Raw genomic sequence first — 15,361 nt, forward strand, 5'->3', positions numbered from 1 at the left:
AAATTATGTTCAGCTCATCTGGAAGTGGGGCTTGCAGCACAGAGGCTTAGAGCACAACAGGGGGCGTAAATACAGTCACGATGCAACCGTTTCTTACCTTGCTGCACAAAGGAGCCATAGACGAACCACATGGAGTTGTATAAGGTGGTGGAGGTGACCGAGCCCATTTGCAGCCTGGGAGGGTTTAGCCAGTTCAGGAGGTAGACCAGCAAGCCCACCAGGATCACTGTGCCAGTGATGCACGCCCACAAGGAGAAGTCAAATGGAGCCAGGCAGGCGAACATGTCAACAGTCCTCTCTGCCTTCTTCAGCAGGAATCCCACCGAGTAGTCCATGTAACGGGTGGTAAAGTCCACTACACTCTCTCGCTCTGGCGTGATGGTCAAAGCTGAGATTCCCACGTCTGCTCTCTGGAAATTTATTTCAAAAGCAAAAGAAAGTCGATCATGGTTAATGATAAGAGACTTCCCTCTGCCTACTAACTATTGACAGTGAACAACCTGCATTTATGTTGTGCCTTTTGCATTGGGAAAAGTCCACAACTGCCTTATCAAACAAACATTGACATCAGGATGAAGATGAAGACATTAGGATGTGATCAAAAGCTAGCAAATGAAGCAGACATTGAGGTGTAGCATAGGCTACGTCAGTTGAAATTGCTAAGTTTCAGTTAGGGAAGAAAACAAAGGAACAGAAAAAGGCCACTTAACCTCTCAAACCTGACATATTATTTAATGTGATCGTGGCTGATCTGTGACTTTAACTTCATATGTCTATCTCTCCCCTCATATCCCTTAACTGCTAAAGGACATAAGGAGCTATGGAAAGTTAATGAGATAGTAGTTTAAAGCCCCAGCTTAATGTTCTGGGGACGTGGACAGAGCTTTTAAAGCCACGAGGTCTCCTTCCTATTAGAAGGATGTTGTGAAATTTGAAAGGGTTCAGAAAAGACTTACAAGGATGTTGCCAGAGTTGAAGAGTGTGGTGCTGGAAAAGCACAGCAGGTCAGGCAGCATCAGAGGAGCAAGAGAATCGACGTTTTGGGCATAAGCCCTTCATCAGGAATGGAGGGTTTGAGCAATAATGAGAGGCTGAATAGACTGGTGCTGTTTTCCTTGGAGCATTGGAGGCTGAGGGGTGACCTTGTAGAGGTTTACAAAATCATGAGGGGCATGAATAGGGTAAATAGACAAGGTATTTTCCCCGGGGTGGGGGAGTCCAAAACTAGAGGGCATAGGTTTAGGGTGAGAGGGGAAAGGTATAAAAGGGACCTGAGGGGCAACCTTTTCACACAGAGGGTGGTGCATGTATGGAATGAACTGCCAGAGGAAGTGGTGGAGGCTGGTACAATTGCAACATTTAAAAGGCATCAGGATGGGTATATGAATAGGAAGGACTGAGAGGGATAACGTGGTGAAATTTGAATTCAATAGAAAGCTGGAATAAAAAGTTGGCCTAATGGAAATTAATAAACCCATGTCATAAAAACCCAACTAATTTCACTAATGTCTTTTTGAGAAGGAAGTCTGCTATCCTTACCTGGTCTGGCCTGCATATGACACCAGATTCACCGCAGTATGTTTAAGTCCTACCTGCCCTCTGGGCAATAAATGCTGGCGAAGCCAGTGATGCATTCATCCCATGAACAAATTGAAAAGAAGATCAGCCACGATCGATTGAATGCTGGAGCAGGACTAAGGGGTGAATGGTCTCCCTTATTCCTATAAGTGCCATTCAAGCACATCTTTTACTGGCAGCATTTGAACTGAGATATCTCAGACGTACGTCAAAGGAATTTATCTTAAATTGATTTTTGCTTCTTTTAGCAACTGACTAAACTGAACAGGTTAAAGTCCAAAGTCCCGATATCTACTAGCTCAATCCCTGACATTCCTCCTGAGATATGAGGCTTGGCGATTGATACATTATCAGATTTGAAATCTGTTTGGTTCATTAAAATTTTATACTCTGGCCCACTCTGCGTAAAATGTAAAAAGCTATCTTGAATCAATCTGACCCATCAAACCTTTACAAAAATGCCTGCTGCAGAATTTTGTGATAGGAAATCTAAGAAAAATAAATGCATTAAATCAATAATGAGATAGAAAAACTTAATTCATTTCAAAAGGACAAATTTGTTTTTGAAAAAGGAACCATACCATCTAAGAATCTACTGGGAGACTGAAACAGGAATGTCTGCCAATCAGGTTTATTTAGCAAGATTTAACTGTGCAGGGATCAACTCCACAATTTTAAATCTTCTTTTATTTCTGATGGCAGAATTTTTTAAGTACTTTAAGCTGGATAAAATGGAAAGAGTATAAGGGCCTATTTTGTGTATAAAATGGATCATATTACAGTAGAGTAATTGTGACAGTAGTGACAGGTTGATCCCCAGGATGATAGCTTGATCTATCTCCAGCACGTTGGAAATAACTTCAAACCAGCAGCATTAGTGGCCACCTAACATCAGGTATTTCCTGTTGCCTTTGCCCTTACATTTAGGTTAGCTTAACTGGCTACTGTATGGCTCAGAATAACAGAGATTTGATTCCCGTGCAGTATAAGGTAGACCGATGAACTATATCCTTGTTCTGAAATGTGTGAACTTTGCCATCTATGTGATATTTGTATCTGATGCAACAATGGTCATGTTAGCTCCCACAGTATAAAATCTGGACATGAGTAATGTGGTATTGAAAGATTCAACAGATATTTATTACAGTTGCTGATATATACAAATATAACAGTCACAGGCACTTCAGTGTCTGAGTAATATGCAACTTTTGATTATCAAAGAGTGATCTGCATTCACCAACATGCCATGCCTCAGGTGACACCTGATAAGATTGAGTCAGAAAATTTTATACTCTCAGGTCATTCACTATGATACAGTGTTATATGCTCAGCATGTCTCTTAAAGTCACACTGACATACTGATTGTGAGGCCTAACATTACATAAGTGAAAGGTACACCACCATTGACAAAATAACGACAAAGACAAGAGTTCATGAAGCATCAACAATGAGCCAAGAACCTGCCTTCAGGTAGAGTACAAATGAATGAGTGCCTCCATTGGATGTAATAAACCAAGTAACAATTGGGAAAATTTATACTTGTCCTCAGCTCTCCTCGCAACGTTTTCAATTCATTACCGAAAACACACTTAATTTGTCGTATTATGGAAAACTGGTGTTTATGAACAAATTTTAGGTCTGAACAGGTGAAAATCAACCACATCTACTTAGGACAGTTCAATAGTTCTCTTTCCATAAAGGGCCCCACTTGTCATCCACTCTAATAAAAAATAATTTAAACTCAAAACATTAGCTTGCTCTCTCTCCATGGATGCTGCCTGACATAGAACATAGAACGATACAGCACAGAACAGGCCCTTCGGCCCACGATGTTGTGCCGAACATTTGTCCTAGCTTAAGCACCCATCCATGTACCTATCCAATTGCCGCTTAAAGGTCACCAAAGATTCTGACTCTACCACTCCCACAGGCAGCGCATTCCATGCCCCCACCACTCTCTGGGTAAAGAACCCACTCCTGACATCTCCCCTATACCTTCCACCCTTCACCTTAAATTTATGTCCCCTTGTAACACTCTGTTGTACCCGGGGAAAAAGTTTCTGACTGTCTACTCTATCTATTCCTCTGATCATCTTATAAACCTCTATCAAGTCACCCCTCATCCTTCGCCATTTCAACGAGAAAAGGCCTAGCACTCTCAACCTATCCTCGTACGACCTATTCTCCATTCCAGGCAACATCCTGGGAAATCTTCTCTGCACCCTCTCCAAAGCTTCCACATCTTTCCTAAAGTGAGGCGACCAGAACTGCACACAGTACTCCAAATGTGGCCTAACCAAAGTCCTGTACAGTTGCAACATCACTTCACGACTCTTGAATTCAATTCCTCTGCTAATGAACGCTAATACACCATAGGCCTTCTTACAAGCTCTATCCACCTGAGTGGCAACTTTCAAAGATCTATGGACATAGACCCCAAGATCCCTCTGTTCCTCCACCTCACTAAGAACCCTACCGTTAACCCTATATTCCGCATTCTTATTTGTCTTTCCAAAATGGACAACCTCACACTTGGCAGGGTTGAACTCCATCTGCCACTCCTCAGCCCAGCTCTGCATCATATCTAAGTCCCTTTGCAGCTGACAACAGCCCTCCTCACTATCCACAACTCCACCAATCTTCGTATCATCTGCAAATTTACTGACCCACCCTTCGACTCCCTCTTCCAAGTCATTAATAAAAATTACGAACAGCAGAGGACCCAGAACTGACCCCTGCGGAACTCCACTTGTAACTGGGCTCCAGGCTGAATATTTACCATCTACCACCACTCTCTGACTTCGACCGGTTAGCCAGTTTTCTATCCAATTGGCCAATTTCCCTCTATCCCATGCCTCCTGACTTTCCGCATAAGCCTACCATGGGAAACCTTATCAAATGCCTTACTAAAATCCATGTATACTACATCCACTGCTCTACCCTCATCCACATGCTTGGTCACGTCCTCAAAGAATTCAATCAGACTTGTAAGGCAAGACCTACCCTTCACAAATCCGTGCTGGCTGTCCCTAATCAAGCAGTGTCTTTCCAGATACTCATGAATCCTATCCCTCAGTACCCTTTCCATTACTTTACCTACCACCGAAGTAAGACTAACTGGCCTGTAATTCCCGGGTTATTCCTATTCCCTTTTTTGAACAGGGGCACAACATTCGCCACTCTCCAGTCCCCTGGTACCACCCCCGTTGACAGTGAAGATGAAAAGATCATTGCCAACGGTACTGCAATTTCCTCTCTTGCTTCCCACATAATCCTAGGATATATCCCATCAGGCCCGGGGGACTTGTCTATCCTCAAGTTGTTCAAAATGTCCAACACATCTTCCTTCCTAACAAGTATCTCCTCTGGCTTACCAGTCCGTTTCACACTTTCCTCTTCAACAATACGGTCCCTCTCATTCACAAATACTGAAGAAAAGTACTCATTCAAGACCTCTCCTATCTCTTCCGACTCAATACACAGTCTCCTACTACTGTCCTTGATTGGACCTACCCTCGTTCTCGTCATTCTCATGTTTCTCCTGCTGTGATTTCCAGCATTTTTTGTTTTGAATACAGATTCCAACATCTGCAGTAATTTGCTCCCAAATTGTTGAAGCAGTTTTGTTTCACATTAGTGTCACAGCATTTTTTGACATTTTTCAAACAAATTTCATATTTAAAGAAAGCCCAATGTGAAATTTGGAATCTCATTGTCCTAGATTATTAGCACAGCTTTCTGGATTATGCATCCAGCAGTAATTCACACTGCTAAACGTTCTTCAACAACACAGCAGTTGTGTTGCAATATGTTTCTTCAATCGAAATGTCCATTCAGTTTACTGAAACACTTATAAACTCTGTTGGAGTTTGCATCGCATTAATTTTCTAATCTTGCTGGCAACAAACATGTTCCTTTTATTGAGGAATAGAATATTACAGTGGGGTTTCAGTGATGGTATTGTCATTGAATGTCAAGGGTGATACATTGATTTTCTTTTTTTGGAGATGGTCATTGCCTGGCACTTGTGTGGTGCGCTTCTTACTGGCACTTATCAACTCAAGCCTGAATACCCTCCAGGTCTTACTTAATTTGGACATGGACTGTTACATTTTAAGAAATTAATTGATGAAGCAGCTGAACATGGTTGGGCCATGTTGGACACTAACCTGAGGAACTCCTGAATAGACTTGGCAGAATCCAAGTTAAGCGTTGGGAAGCAGATTATTGCTAAGCCACTTGATAGAACTGCCAATGGACATTTTAGAAGAGTAGAAGGTAGACAGTGACAAAACTAATCATGTGTTGGCCTTGAAGTCTCTTTAATCTTTTATCAAAAAGTGTTTGCTGTTTTGCTTGATATTTGCAGCCTTATGGTTATGACATATTGCTGTGGCCATTACATCCTGAGTTCGTATTTACATTTAGGCCCTTTTGTCTCAGGGACATGAACACTGCCACTGCATATCAAAGACCTCTTTTGATACACTGTATTGTGTTAGCAGACAGCCAACAATAACATACATCATTCAGCTGAAGCTGGTTAGAATGGGAGAGGGAGTTCAGCCAGGATCTGAATGGGCCCTAACAGCTCACAAACTGCTTAATGAATTGGATATGGGGACATCTAAGTTTGCAGGTGATACAAACAAGGACAGAATGGGTAAGAAGTAGATCCTTTGACCTACTGTCCCTCCCTTCATGTACCTCTCAGGGCCATTCAGTAATCAACTCGCCATAAGATCGTAAGATGAAGAAGCAGAAGTAGGCCATTCAGCCCATCAGATCTGCTCTGATAGTTCATAAGGTCATGACGGATCTCATAACCCTCACCTCCACTTTCCTGCCTTTTCTTGATCATCCTTGATTACCTTACTGGCTAAAAACCTAACTGTCTCAGCCTTGAGCATTGTGAACAACCCAGCCTTGACAACTCTGTGTAGTAAATAATTCCACATGATGACCTTTGAGAGAAAAAAGTTCTCCTCATCTCTGTCCTAAATGGGTGACCTGAGTTGAGAGTGGGGTGCTGGAAAAGCACAGCAAGTCAGGCAGCATCCGAGGGACAGGAGAATCAATGTTCCAGGCAGAAGCCCTTCATTCACCCTTCCTGATGAAGGGCTTATACCTGAAACGTCGACTCTCCTGCTCCTCGGATGCTGCCTGACCGGCTGTACCTTTCCAGCGCCACACTCTCAACTCTGATCTCCAGCATCTGCAGTCCTCACTTTCTCCCAAGTGGGTGAGCCCCTATTTTGTGATGATAGCCTCTGATCCTAGATTCTTTTAAAAGGCATTCTTGTTTAACCATGGTAAAAAACTGGAAATAATACACCATATCTTTCACCAGAGCAGGTGAGACTGAGAAACCCTGGGTGTTTGAATAGGTCTGTGGGTCGGCACAGAGGGGGCTGACAGAGAGCAGAGATTGGCAAAACCTGAGAACCGGGGTCCCTGAACAGCACAATGAATTGATATCTTCAAGACCCTTCTATCTGATCCTTTCCGAGCTGCTTCCAGGCATGATGTATTCTCATATGGAATCTATAACCATTGAGCATGGCCAGTCCCTGAATTGCAGCACTCAATCTCAGAATCATGTTAGCAATGTGTAGCAGATAGGGATTGAGAGACTTTGGTTTGATTAATGAGGAAGACGCATGAATTGGAGTGATAGATAGAGTGCCTCGTGTGCAATATTCTGAAACAACTTGGAATTTTCTCAATGCATATTTCATCAGCTTCCAAGGTGCCCCAAGAAACAAAAAGTGTTTTTTTTTCTCTTTTGAAGTGCTATGAATAATTAAAATACCTAAGTGGCAGTAACAAAAGATGTGAGTGACAATTTGTTGTGCTCCTTCAAACAGGCTTTTGTGGTAAGACCAAACAATGCTTGATGTTTTTAAAGGAAACAACTTGCTTTGATCCTCACCTATTGTGCTGTCAGCTATTGTGAGGATCAAGAGTGTTCAGGCTAGAAAGGGCTTCTGGTGAATAAAGGATATATTTTGTAAAATGGGGAGCTTTACCTGACCAGAAAGCAGGTACAGTATAGGAATGAAAGTTAGCGTATCAGATTCAGAGCTTTCCTTCCACTTTGGTGATTGAAATGGTTAACTGGACAATGAAAATAGCTGTGAATAACGTTGACTGACTTACACACATTTATCACATGCATGTATGCTTACTGTTTGATCCTCTACCCAGTGGGATTTCTGGCTGGGATCCTCTATCCTGTGGGATTCCTGGCTGGCATCCTCTACCCTTTGGGATTCCTGGCTGGGATTCTCTACCCTGTGGGATTCCTGGCTGGGATCCTCTACCCTGTGGGATTCCTGGCTGGGATCCTCTACCTTGTGGGATTCCTGGCTGGGATCCTCTACCCTGTGGGATTCCTTGCTGGGATCCTCTACCCTGTGGAATTCCTGGCTGGGATCCACTACCTTGTGGGATTCCTGGCTGGGATCCTCTACCCTGTGGGATTCCTGGCTGGGATCCTCTTCCCTCTGGGATTCCTGGCAGGGATCCTCTATCCTATGGGATTCCTGGCTGGGATCCTCTACCCTATGGGATTCCTGGCTGGGATCACAGAGTTCCCCTCCAAAGCCCAAATACCTTACTGGCTCCTGTGGTAGAGTGGCAGTGTCCCTATCTATAGACCAGAAGATTGGTATTCAAATCCCCCTTGCCACAGAGGTTTGGTTGATCAGATTGATTAAATAAATAAGAAGACATGCCTGTGGTGCAGTGGTAGAGTAACTACTTGAAGTTAGAAGTGTGCACTAATATCTCTAAACAGGGTGACTAGAAGATATCTAGATTAAATATAGACTGTGCCCAATGTGTGGGCACTGGAGTACATAATCACTTCACAAATTCAAATTTGATTATGATTTCATAAACTTTGTTTGAGATTTTGTCTTTTCTTGCTGTGGTCCGCTAATGAGGTTGTTAATTTGGGTTAATTCAATAATTAAGTTTAATTGATGATTTTGAAAATAGGATAAAGAGAGACTGCTGGGACAACGGATTGTTTTCTGTAGAAATATGTTGTGCTGCATTCTGTGACTAAACCTATTACAAAGAAAAGTATAAGTGTTCTGTTGCATGTTACACCAACCTGCTTGGGATTGGATATAACGATAAACTGATCTCAGATTAACGTCTTTTTCCTTAATTTACAAACTGTAAAACACAGAAAGAGAAGTGTCATTCACAGGCTTCATGTCCAACTGAAATTCTGAAATATCAGTGGCCTAATTTGATGGTGCTCATCAGATGGAAGGTTTGTTTCTCTATGGTTAGGATTTGTAAGAATAAAAATCATGAATAAAGATGTAGAAAACATTGTCAAAGACACACCTTGAAAGCAAGTTCTCCAATTAGTCCATTCCAGTTTCCGTCAGGCTGTTGGCTCCCAAATTTGTGGTCAGGAGCCACATAGATTTCATATTTAAAGCCCAGGTAACTTGACAAGGCATCCAGGACATCAATAGAGAATCCATAGTATTTCTTTGTTCTTCCGAGTACGTTTTCTGATACCATGACAAAAGGTTCCTCCTGGGAGAAAAGAGACGTGACAGGGTTAAGAATGCATGAGGATGACTCGAAGTAAATCAGACTCATGAAGGCTATTCCAAAAGATTACTTTTTGCTGTGGAGAATTAGAGTTTTCAGTTTTTTGTTAATTCATTCACTGGATGTGGGCCTCACTGGCCAGGCCAGCATTTATTATCCATCCCTAATTGTCCGTAGGGTTCTAAAGAGTCAACCACATTGCTGTGGGTATGGAGTCACGTGTAAGCCAGGCCAGGTAAGGATGACAATTTCCTTTCCAAAAGAACATGAGTGAACCAGATACATTTTTCTTAACAATTGGCAATGGATTCATGGCCATCTTTAGACTTCCAATTCAAGATGATTATTGAATTCAAATTACACCATCTGCCTTTTCAGGATTCAAACCTGGGTCCCCAGAATATTACTAGTGTCTCTGGAATAATACTGTCGCAATACTACCACTAGGTTATCACCTCTCTAAGTTCTAACAATGTAATGTGTTTGCTGTGATTATCATTGATGTTGGGAGTGTTTGATCACACTCAACCTCATGAAGCACATTTAGTCAAATAGGTGACACAGTGACTCCCGTGGGGGAGGCTTTATTCAAAAGGAACATGGGTTAGAGATAGTGCTACCACACTGTGGCTCTGAATTAACAAACCTTCTTGTATCATTGTCCATCAGGACCATACAATCAACAAACTTGTCCTTTCTCTTTGATCAACCGTGGAATCAACTGCATGATCACACTGAATAAACGAGTCAAGTACAGTCACCAGAGTTCCAGAGAACTGCTGTCGTTAAAGGGAGATGACTGGTACTGGTAGTTTAACCTGAGGGTTACCATGCGAGGGGCAAAGGTGAGAAGGTAGAACCTTCATGGTAACCTCAGCGAGCACAGGAATTCAATCTGTGCTGTTGATGTTGTCTGCATCACAAATCAGCTGTTCAGCCACCTGAACTAACTGACAGCCCTTTAATAAACTGGTAGCTATGCAATCACAATCAATTTACCGTGACTCTTCAGTACCATATCAGAGCCCATTGCTATTGGTTCTAAAAAAAAAATCAAGAACTCAAGAATATATTTTCTCATTGAGAAAATTATCCAGATAACATCTTAATAAAATCTGATGTCAACTGTTTTCAACATAAATCCCTGTGCTGGCATTTCTAAAGATGTGGAGGTGCTGGTGTTGGAAAGGGGCGGACAAAGTTAAACATCACACAGCACCAGGTTATAATCCAGCAGGTTTATTTGGAATCAAACAAAAGTGCCACTAACGGATTGAGTTCAATTCCCAGAACAACTAAGATCATCCCGAAGTCCCTGCTTTCTCAACCAAGCCCCTCATCTGAGGAGTGGTGACCTTCAAACTAAACGGACCACCCAGGTATCTTTCTCTCTAATGAGAGAGCAGCCCTCTTGCCCTCTGAGACTATGGTGACTTTACCTTGACCTGCTTAACGCAAATAAACCCAGGGCATCAAATGGTGTAAACAGGGAGGGGGGAGTGTGCAGCAGGATCTGGGTGTCCTTGTGCATCAGTCACTGAAGGGAAGCATGCAGGTGCAGCAGGTGGTAGAGAAGGCAAATGGTATGTGGCCTTCACTGTGAGAGGTTTAGAGTACAGGAGCAGGGATGTGTTGTTGCAGTTATACAGGCCCTTGGTAAGGCGACAGCTAGAATATAGTGTGCAGTGTTGTCTCCTTTCCTGAGGAAGGATGATCTTGCTCTCGAGGGAGAGCAGCGAAGGTTTACCAGGCTGATTCCGGGGATGGTGGGAATGACATAGGAGGAGAGATCGACAAGGTTAGAAGTGTTTTCACTGGAGTTCAGTTGACTGAGGGGAAGATCTCAGAGAGACTTATAAAATTCTAACAGGACTAGACAGGGTAGATGCAGGGAAGATGTTCCCGATGGTGGGTGCATCCAGAACCAGGGGTCACAAACTGAGGTTTCGGGATGGGCCATTTAGACGGAGATGAGGAGACATTTCCTCACCCAAAGAGTGGGGAGCCCATGGAATTCCTTACCACAGGAAGTAGTTGATGCCAAAACATTGAATGTATTCAAGAGGCGACTAGATATAGCACTTGGGTGAATGGGATCAAAGGTTATGGAGAGAAAGGAGGATTAGACTATTGAGTTGGATGATCAGCTATGATCGTGATAAATGGCGGAGCAGGTTCGAAGGGCTGAGTGGCCTCCTTCTGCTCCTATCTTCCATGTTTCTATGTCTTTTACATTCTAAGGGTCCACTGTGGTATGAATAAAAAAGAAAAGGTTTAACTGCAACTGTAGCACATTTTTCACAGTCTCAGGCCATCACATGGTCCTGTGTAACCAATTAAGTATTTCTGAAGGATGGCCTCTGTCACAACATAGGAAATGCAGCAACTAGGAGATAGTGAGGACTGCAGATGCTGAAGAAGTTAGAGTTGATAAAGTGTGGTGCTGGAAGAATTACAGCAGGTCAGGCAGGACCTGAGGAGCAGGTGAGTTGATGTATTGGGCTTAACTCTTCGTCAGGACTAATGAGAGGTGGGGTCATAGTAACAGCATGCATCCTGCAGGCTCCCATCAATAGCATTACTGTTGATGTGTTTTACTGATGTTGGTTGAGGGTTACATACTGACCAAGCCACCAGATCTTCAAAAATAGATGCAGGAGTTTTTTTGAAGATCCATCCAACAGGGTAGATGGAGGGTCTTAATTTAACACCTGATCCAAAGGCAGGGACTTGGAGAGTCAAGCACTCCCCCAGTTCAGCACAGCCTTGAATTCTTACTCACATCTATGGGTCCTACTGAAAAGAAATATCTCCAAGATTGGTTTAAGTTCAGTTCACTCTCTCAATCAGGGAGGCAGTAACATTGGGTCCAGTGTTCCAAGGAGAGAAAACAAAATGAAGACAGATCCACATTTGACAGGAAATAATCTTGTGGTAGGAAACTTGTCAAAATTGATTGGTTTTACACATGAGCATTGACCCAGAGCATAAGCAACTCTCATGATGTTCCTTATCTGTAGAGAATGATACCTCTGTTCGGTTTCACTTGAAAGACGCCTGGCCTGCCGAGTGTTTCCAGTGTTATTTTTATCTCTGGTTTCCAACATCTGCAGTATTTCGTGTTTCAACTTATTTTGGTTGCTTCTCTCAGGATATGTACTTCACTGGCAAAGTTGCATTTACAATTCAGCCCATCTCTCTATTTGTCCCTTGAGAAGGAGACAGTGCTCCTTCATTTTTAAAATGCTGCAACTTTGATTGCAGAGGGGTATTGGCTATTACTTGCCATTAAACCCAGGTAATACAGAGTATGAAGTTGCTGCGGAAAGGTATTAATAAAGACCCCTTCCAGCCCGGTTATAATCCCTTCCTTTCTTTTCTGTCAGACAAAAGTTACAAAAGCTTAAGCACACATACCAACAGATTCAAGAACAGCTTCTACCCCGCTGTTATTAGACTGCTGAATGAACCTCAAATTTCAAATCTAATGTTGATATTACTTTTGTACACCTCCTGTACAACTGTAGCCTTTTATGACTCACTCTGTTTGATCACCCTATGATTTGTATGTCTTTGTATGTTATGATCAGCCCGTACTGCATGCAACACAAATTTTTTCACTGTACTTAGGTACATGTGACAATAATAAATCACATCAAATTTAGGATTAACTTTCACATCTAACTGTTCTGATGCATATTGCCTTGTTTGATTTTTTTATACGGTGAGAGATTTAGAGAGGGCGGTTTCTTTTAAACCATTGTTTTGTCATCAGTGGAAAAATCCTCAATCAGATTGTCAAAGTATGTCAGTGTTGTCCATGTAACATACTGTGAAATTAATGCATGTGTTACAGGGCCAACTTCGCTTAGCTTACAATGTTGGCTGTCTGTGACTCAGGCACCTTTACATGGCAAGGGTGGAGTGCCACCTTTATATTTCCCAAAACCAGTCCACCATTCCAATGCACAAAATCAAGGCTCTGTAGAGACAGGATTCTGCAGGAAGGCTCTCAAAGCAAGATCTTGAACTCCCTGTGAGTCAGAGATTGCTTGGATCTTCAAAATCACATAAATGGTCCTGGAACAACACTCAGCTTCAGCTTACTGGTGTCACTAACATTTGTTACACTGCTATTAACAACTGTGAAACTCTTTGGGGGATTAATAAAGTTACTAAATGCTACAGTTGTCCATCCATCAATTTATGCCAGCAAGTATTTTAGATTACAATTAGCATGCAAATCATTTTAAGATCGCTCAATAGTCTCAATGGACCAATTGCTGAATTTCGAACTGTTGCTGAAGGATCATTGCTTGATAATCGTCAGTCGTGTCCGAATGATTATTAATAGCAACTTTGTAAAAGTCATTCAATTCCACTCCGTTTTCCTTTTATTTGTTTTTTACCCGAGCCACTGCCCTCTGTTTCTTTCTTCATTATGGTTGCTCTTATTCCTCCCCCCGACCTGACGCTTGATGGTATGCTTTGGATCACAGACATCTCCCTTTTCCAGCTGACAGAATGGTCCTCGTGATTGACATAAACTATTTGATGGACAACTTGAGGCTAAAACATTGATGTGGTAAATACAGTTCTTAGGCTAAAGGGATCAAAGGGTATGTGGAGAAAGCTGGAGGACGGAACTGAGTTGGATGATCAGCCATGATCCTATTGAATGACAGAGTAGGTCTGAAGGGCTGAATGGCCTACTCCTGCTCTTATTTTCCCATGTTTTGATGCTTCTGCCTCACCTCAGCCTTCTCTTTACAGGAGAAGAGAGTCCCATGTAGCATGTTAAGTCTTTCAGCCTTCTGAATAGTCACAAGCTCAGAGAGGACAGACAGATCCTGCAAGACCATCCTGGAGAGTCCGGTACCACTGGTGGGTGGTAGAAGGGTAGATCATGTGTTCCCCCGCCCCCTCAGCACTGCCTTCCCCATCCCCTTGGCACAGAAACCCCTTCAGAAAACACCTTGGCCATCAAATGGAAATGATGACTAATTTATAACACTCACATATCTATGCGAAGGGTTCCTGCGGCTCCCAGGATGAATCAGTCAATGCTACTTGGCAATACAGACTATGAATACGTATTTTGGCAAGCAGAGTCAGTAATTGAAATAAGCAGGATCCCATTACTCATTTTAAAGGAAGAATGCAGCCACAGATAAGACACAATCCCATACCACAGTCCTTCTGCTTGTGTAGCTCTGAGTTCAATGTATTGACAAGATGTTCACCATACACCTGAGTGAGTAATGACTCTGGTGCTCAGGTTAATTGTATGCATTCTCATGAAATAAGCGTATCTGTTCCATGTATACCTCTGTGACAGATGAAACTGATTTTGAACTCTGATAACCTCTGTCCAAAGCAGAGGATTAATCTGATGTCCTTAGCACTGATTTCTGGCCTCATTAAACCCGCAACAATATTGACTACAAATTTAGATTCACGCACTACATCAGTTGCTTTGTGTGTCTTAGCAGTGAGGTTAGCTAATGGCAAGGTATGAACATTTTTCCATTTCAGGTATCAAGTATCGTTTAAGCACTCTCAGGCTGACAACAACAGCCAGGTACAGAGAAAAGCTTCTTTTACTCTGATCCAATACTGTCCCAAACAAGGACAAGCACTCTATATTTGAGTAACAACTTGTACTAAATTATTCACCACTATGGAAGCTCCAATCACTTCAAAATAAATGGGACTAACTGGGCCATTCATCTCCCAGTCAAGGATGGATTTAAGCCAGGGTCAGAGAGTTATAAAATGTCAATGTGAACAACTACAACTTTCCCCTCACTCCAGAACAGTGTGCATGTCAGACAAAGAGCATAAGAGCATAAGAACGAGGAACAAAAGTAGGTCATCTGGCCCGTCAAGCTTGCTCCGCCATTCAATAATGGCTGATTTTCCCATGGATTCAGCTCCATTTACCCTTCTGCTCACCACTACCCTTAATTCCTTTACTGTTCAAAAATATATCTTTGCCTTCAAAACATTCAATGATGAGACCTCAACTGTTTCACTGGACAGGAAAATCCATAGATTCACAACCCTTTGGGTGAAGAAGTTCCTCCTCAACTCAGTCCTAAATCTGCTCCCCCTTATTTTGAGGCTATGCCCTCTAGTTCTAGTTTCACCCGCTAGTGGAAAGAAGATGCCTCCTTATATCTTGCCTATTTCCTTCATTATGTTG

General features: G+C 42.5%; 1 protein-coding gene across 2 annotated transcripts in view; it reads right to left on the reverse strand.

Annotated features, from left to right (window-relative positions):
• Positions 1-15,361, reverse strand: part of grid2 (glutamate receptor, ionotropic, delta 2) — a 994,028-nt gene that overhangs the window by 196,015 nt on the left and 782,652 nt on the right. For both annotated transcript variants that reach the window (XM_043674402.2, XM_043674401.2), the window contains 2 exons: positions 8,941-9,138; positions 98-410 (listed from right to left, as the gene is read on the reverse strand). In XM_043674402.2, the coding sequence (XP_043530337.1) occupies positions 98-410; positions 8,941-9,138 (511 nt within the window). The remainder of the gene's footprint in view (positions 1-97; positions 411-8,940; positions 9,139-15,361) is intronic.

Source organism: Chiloscyllium plagiosum, unplaced genomic scaffold, assembly GCF_037043375.1.
Source record: "Chiloscyllium plagiosum isolate Xiang-an unplaced genomic scaffold, Cpla_swu_hap1 HiC_scaffold_36, whole genome shotgun sequence".
NCBI lineage: Eukaryota > Metazoa > Chordata > Chondrichthyes > Orectolobiformes > Hemiscylliidae > Chiloscyllium > Chiloscyllium plagiosum.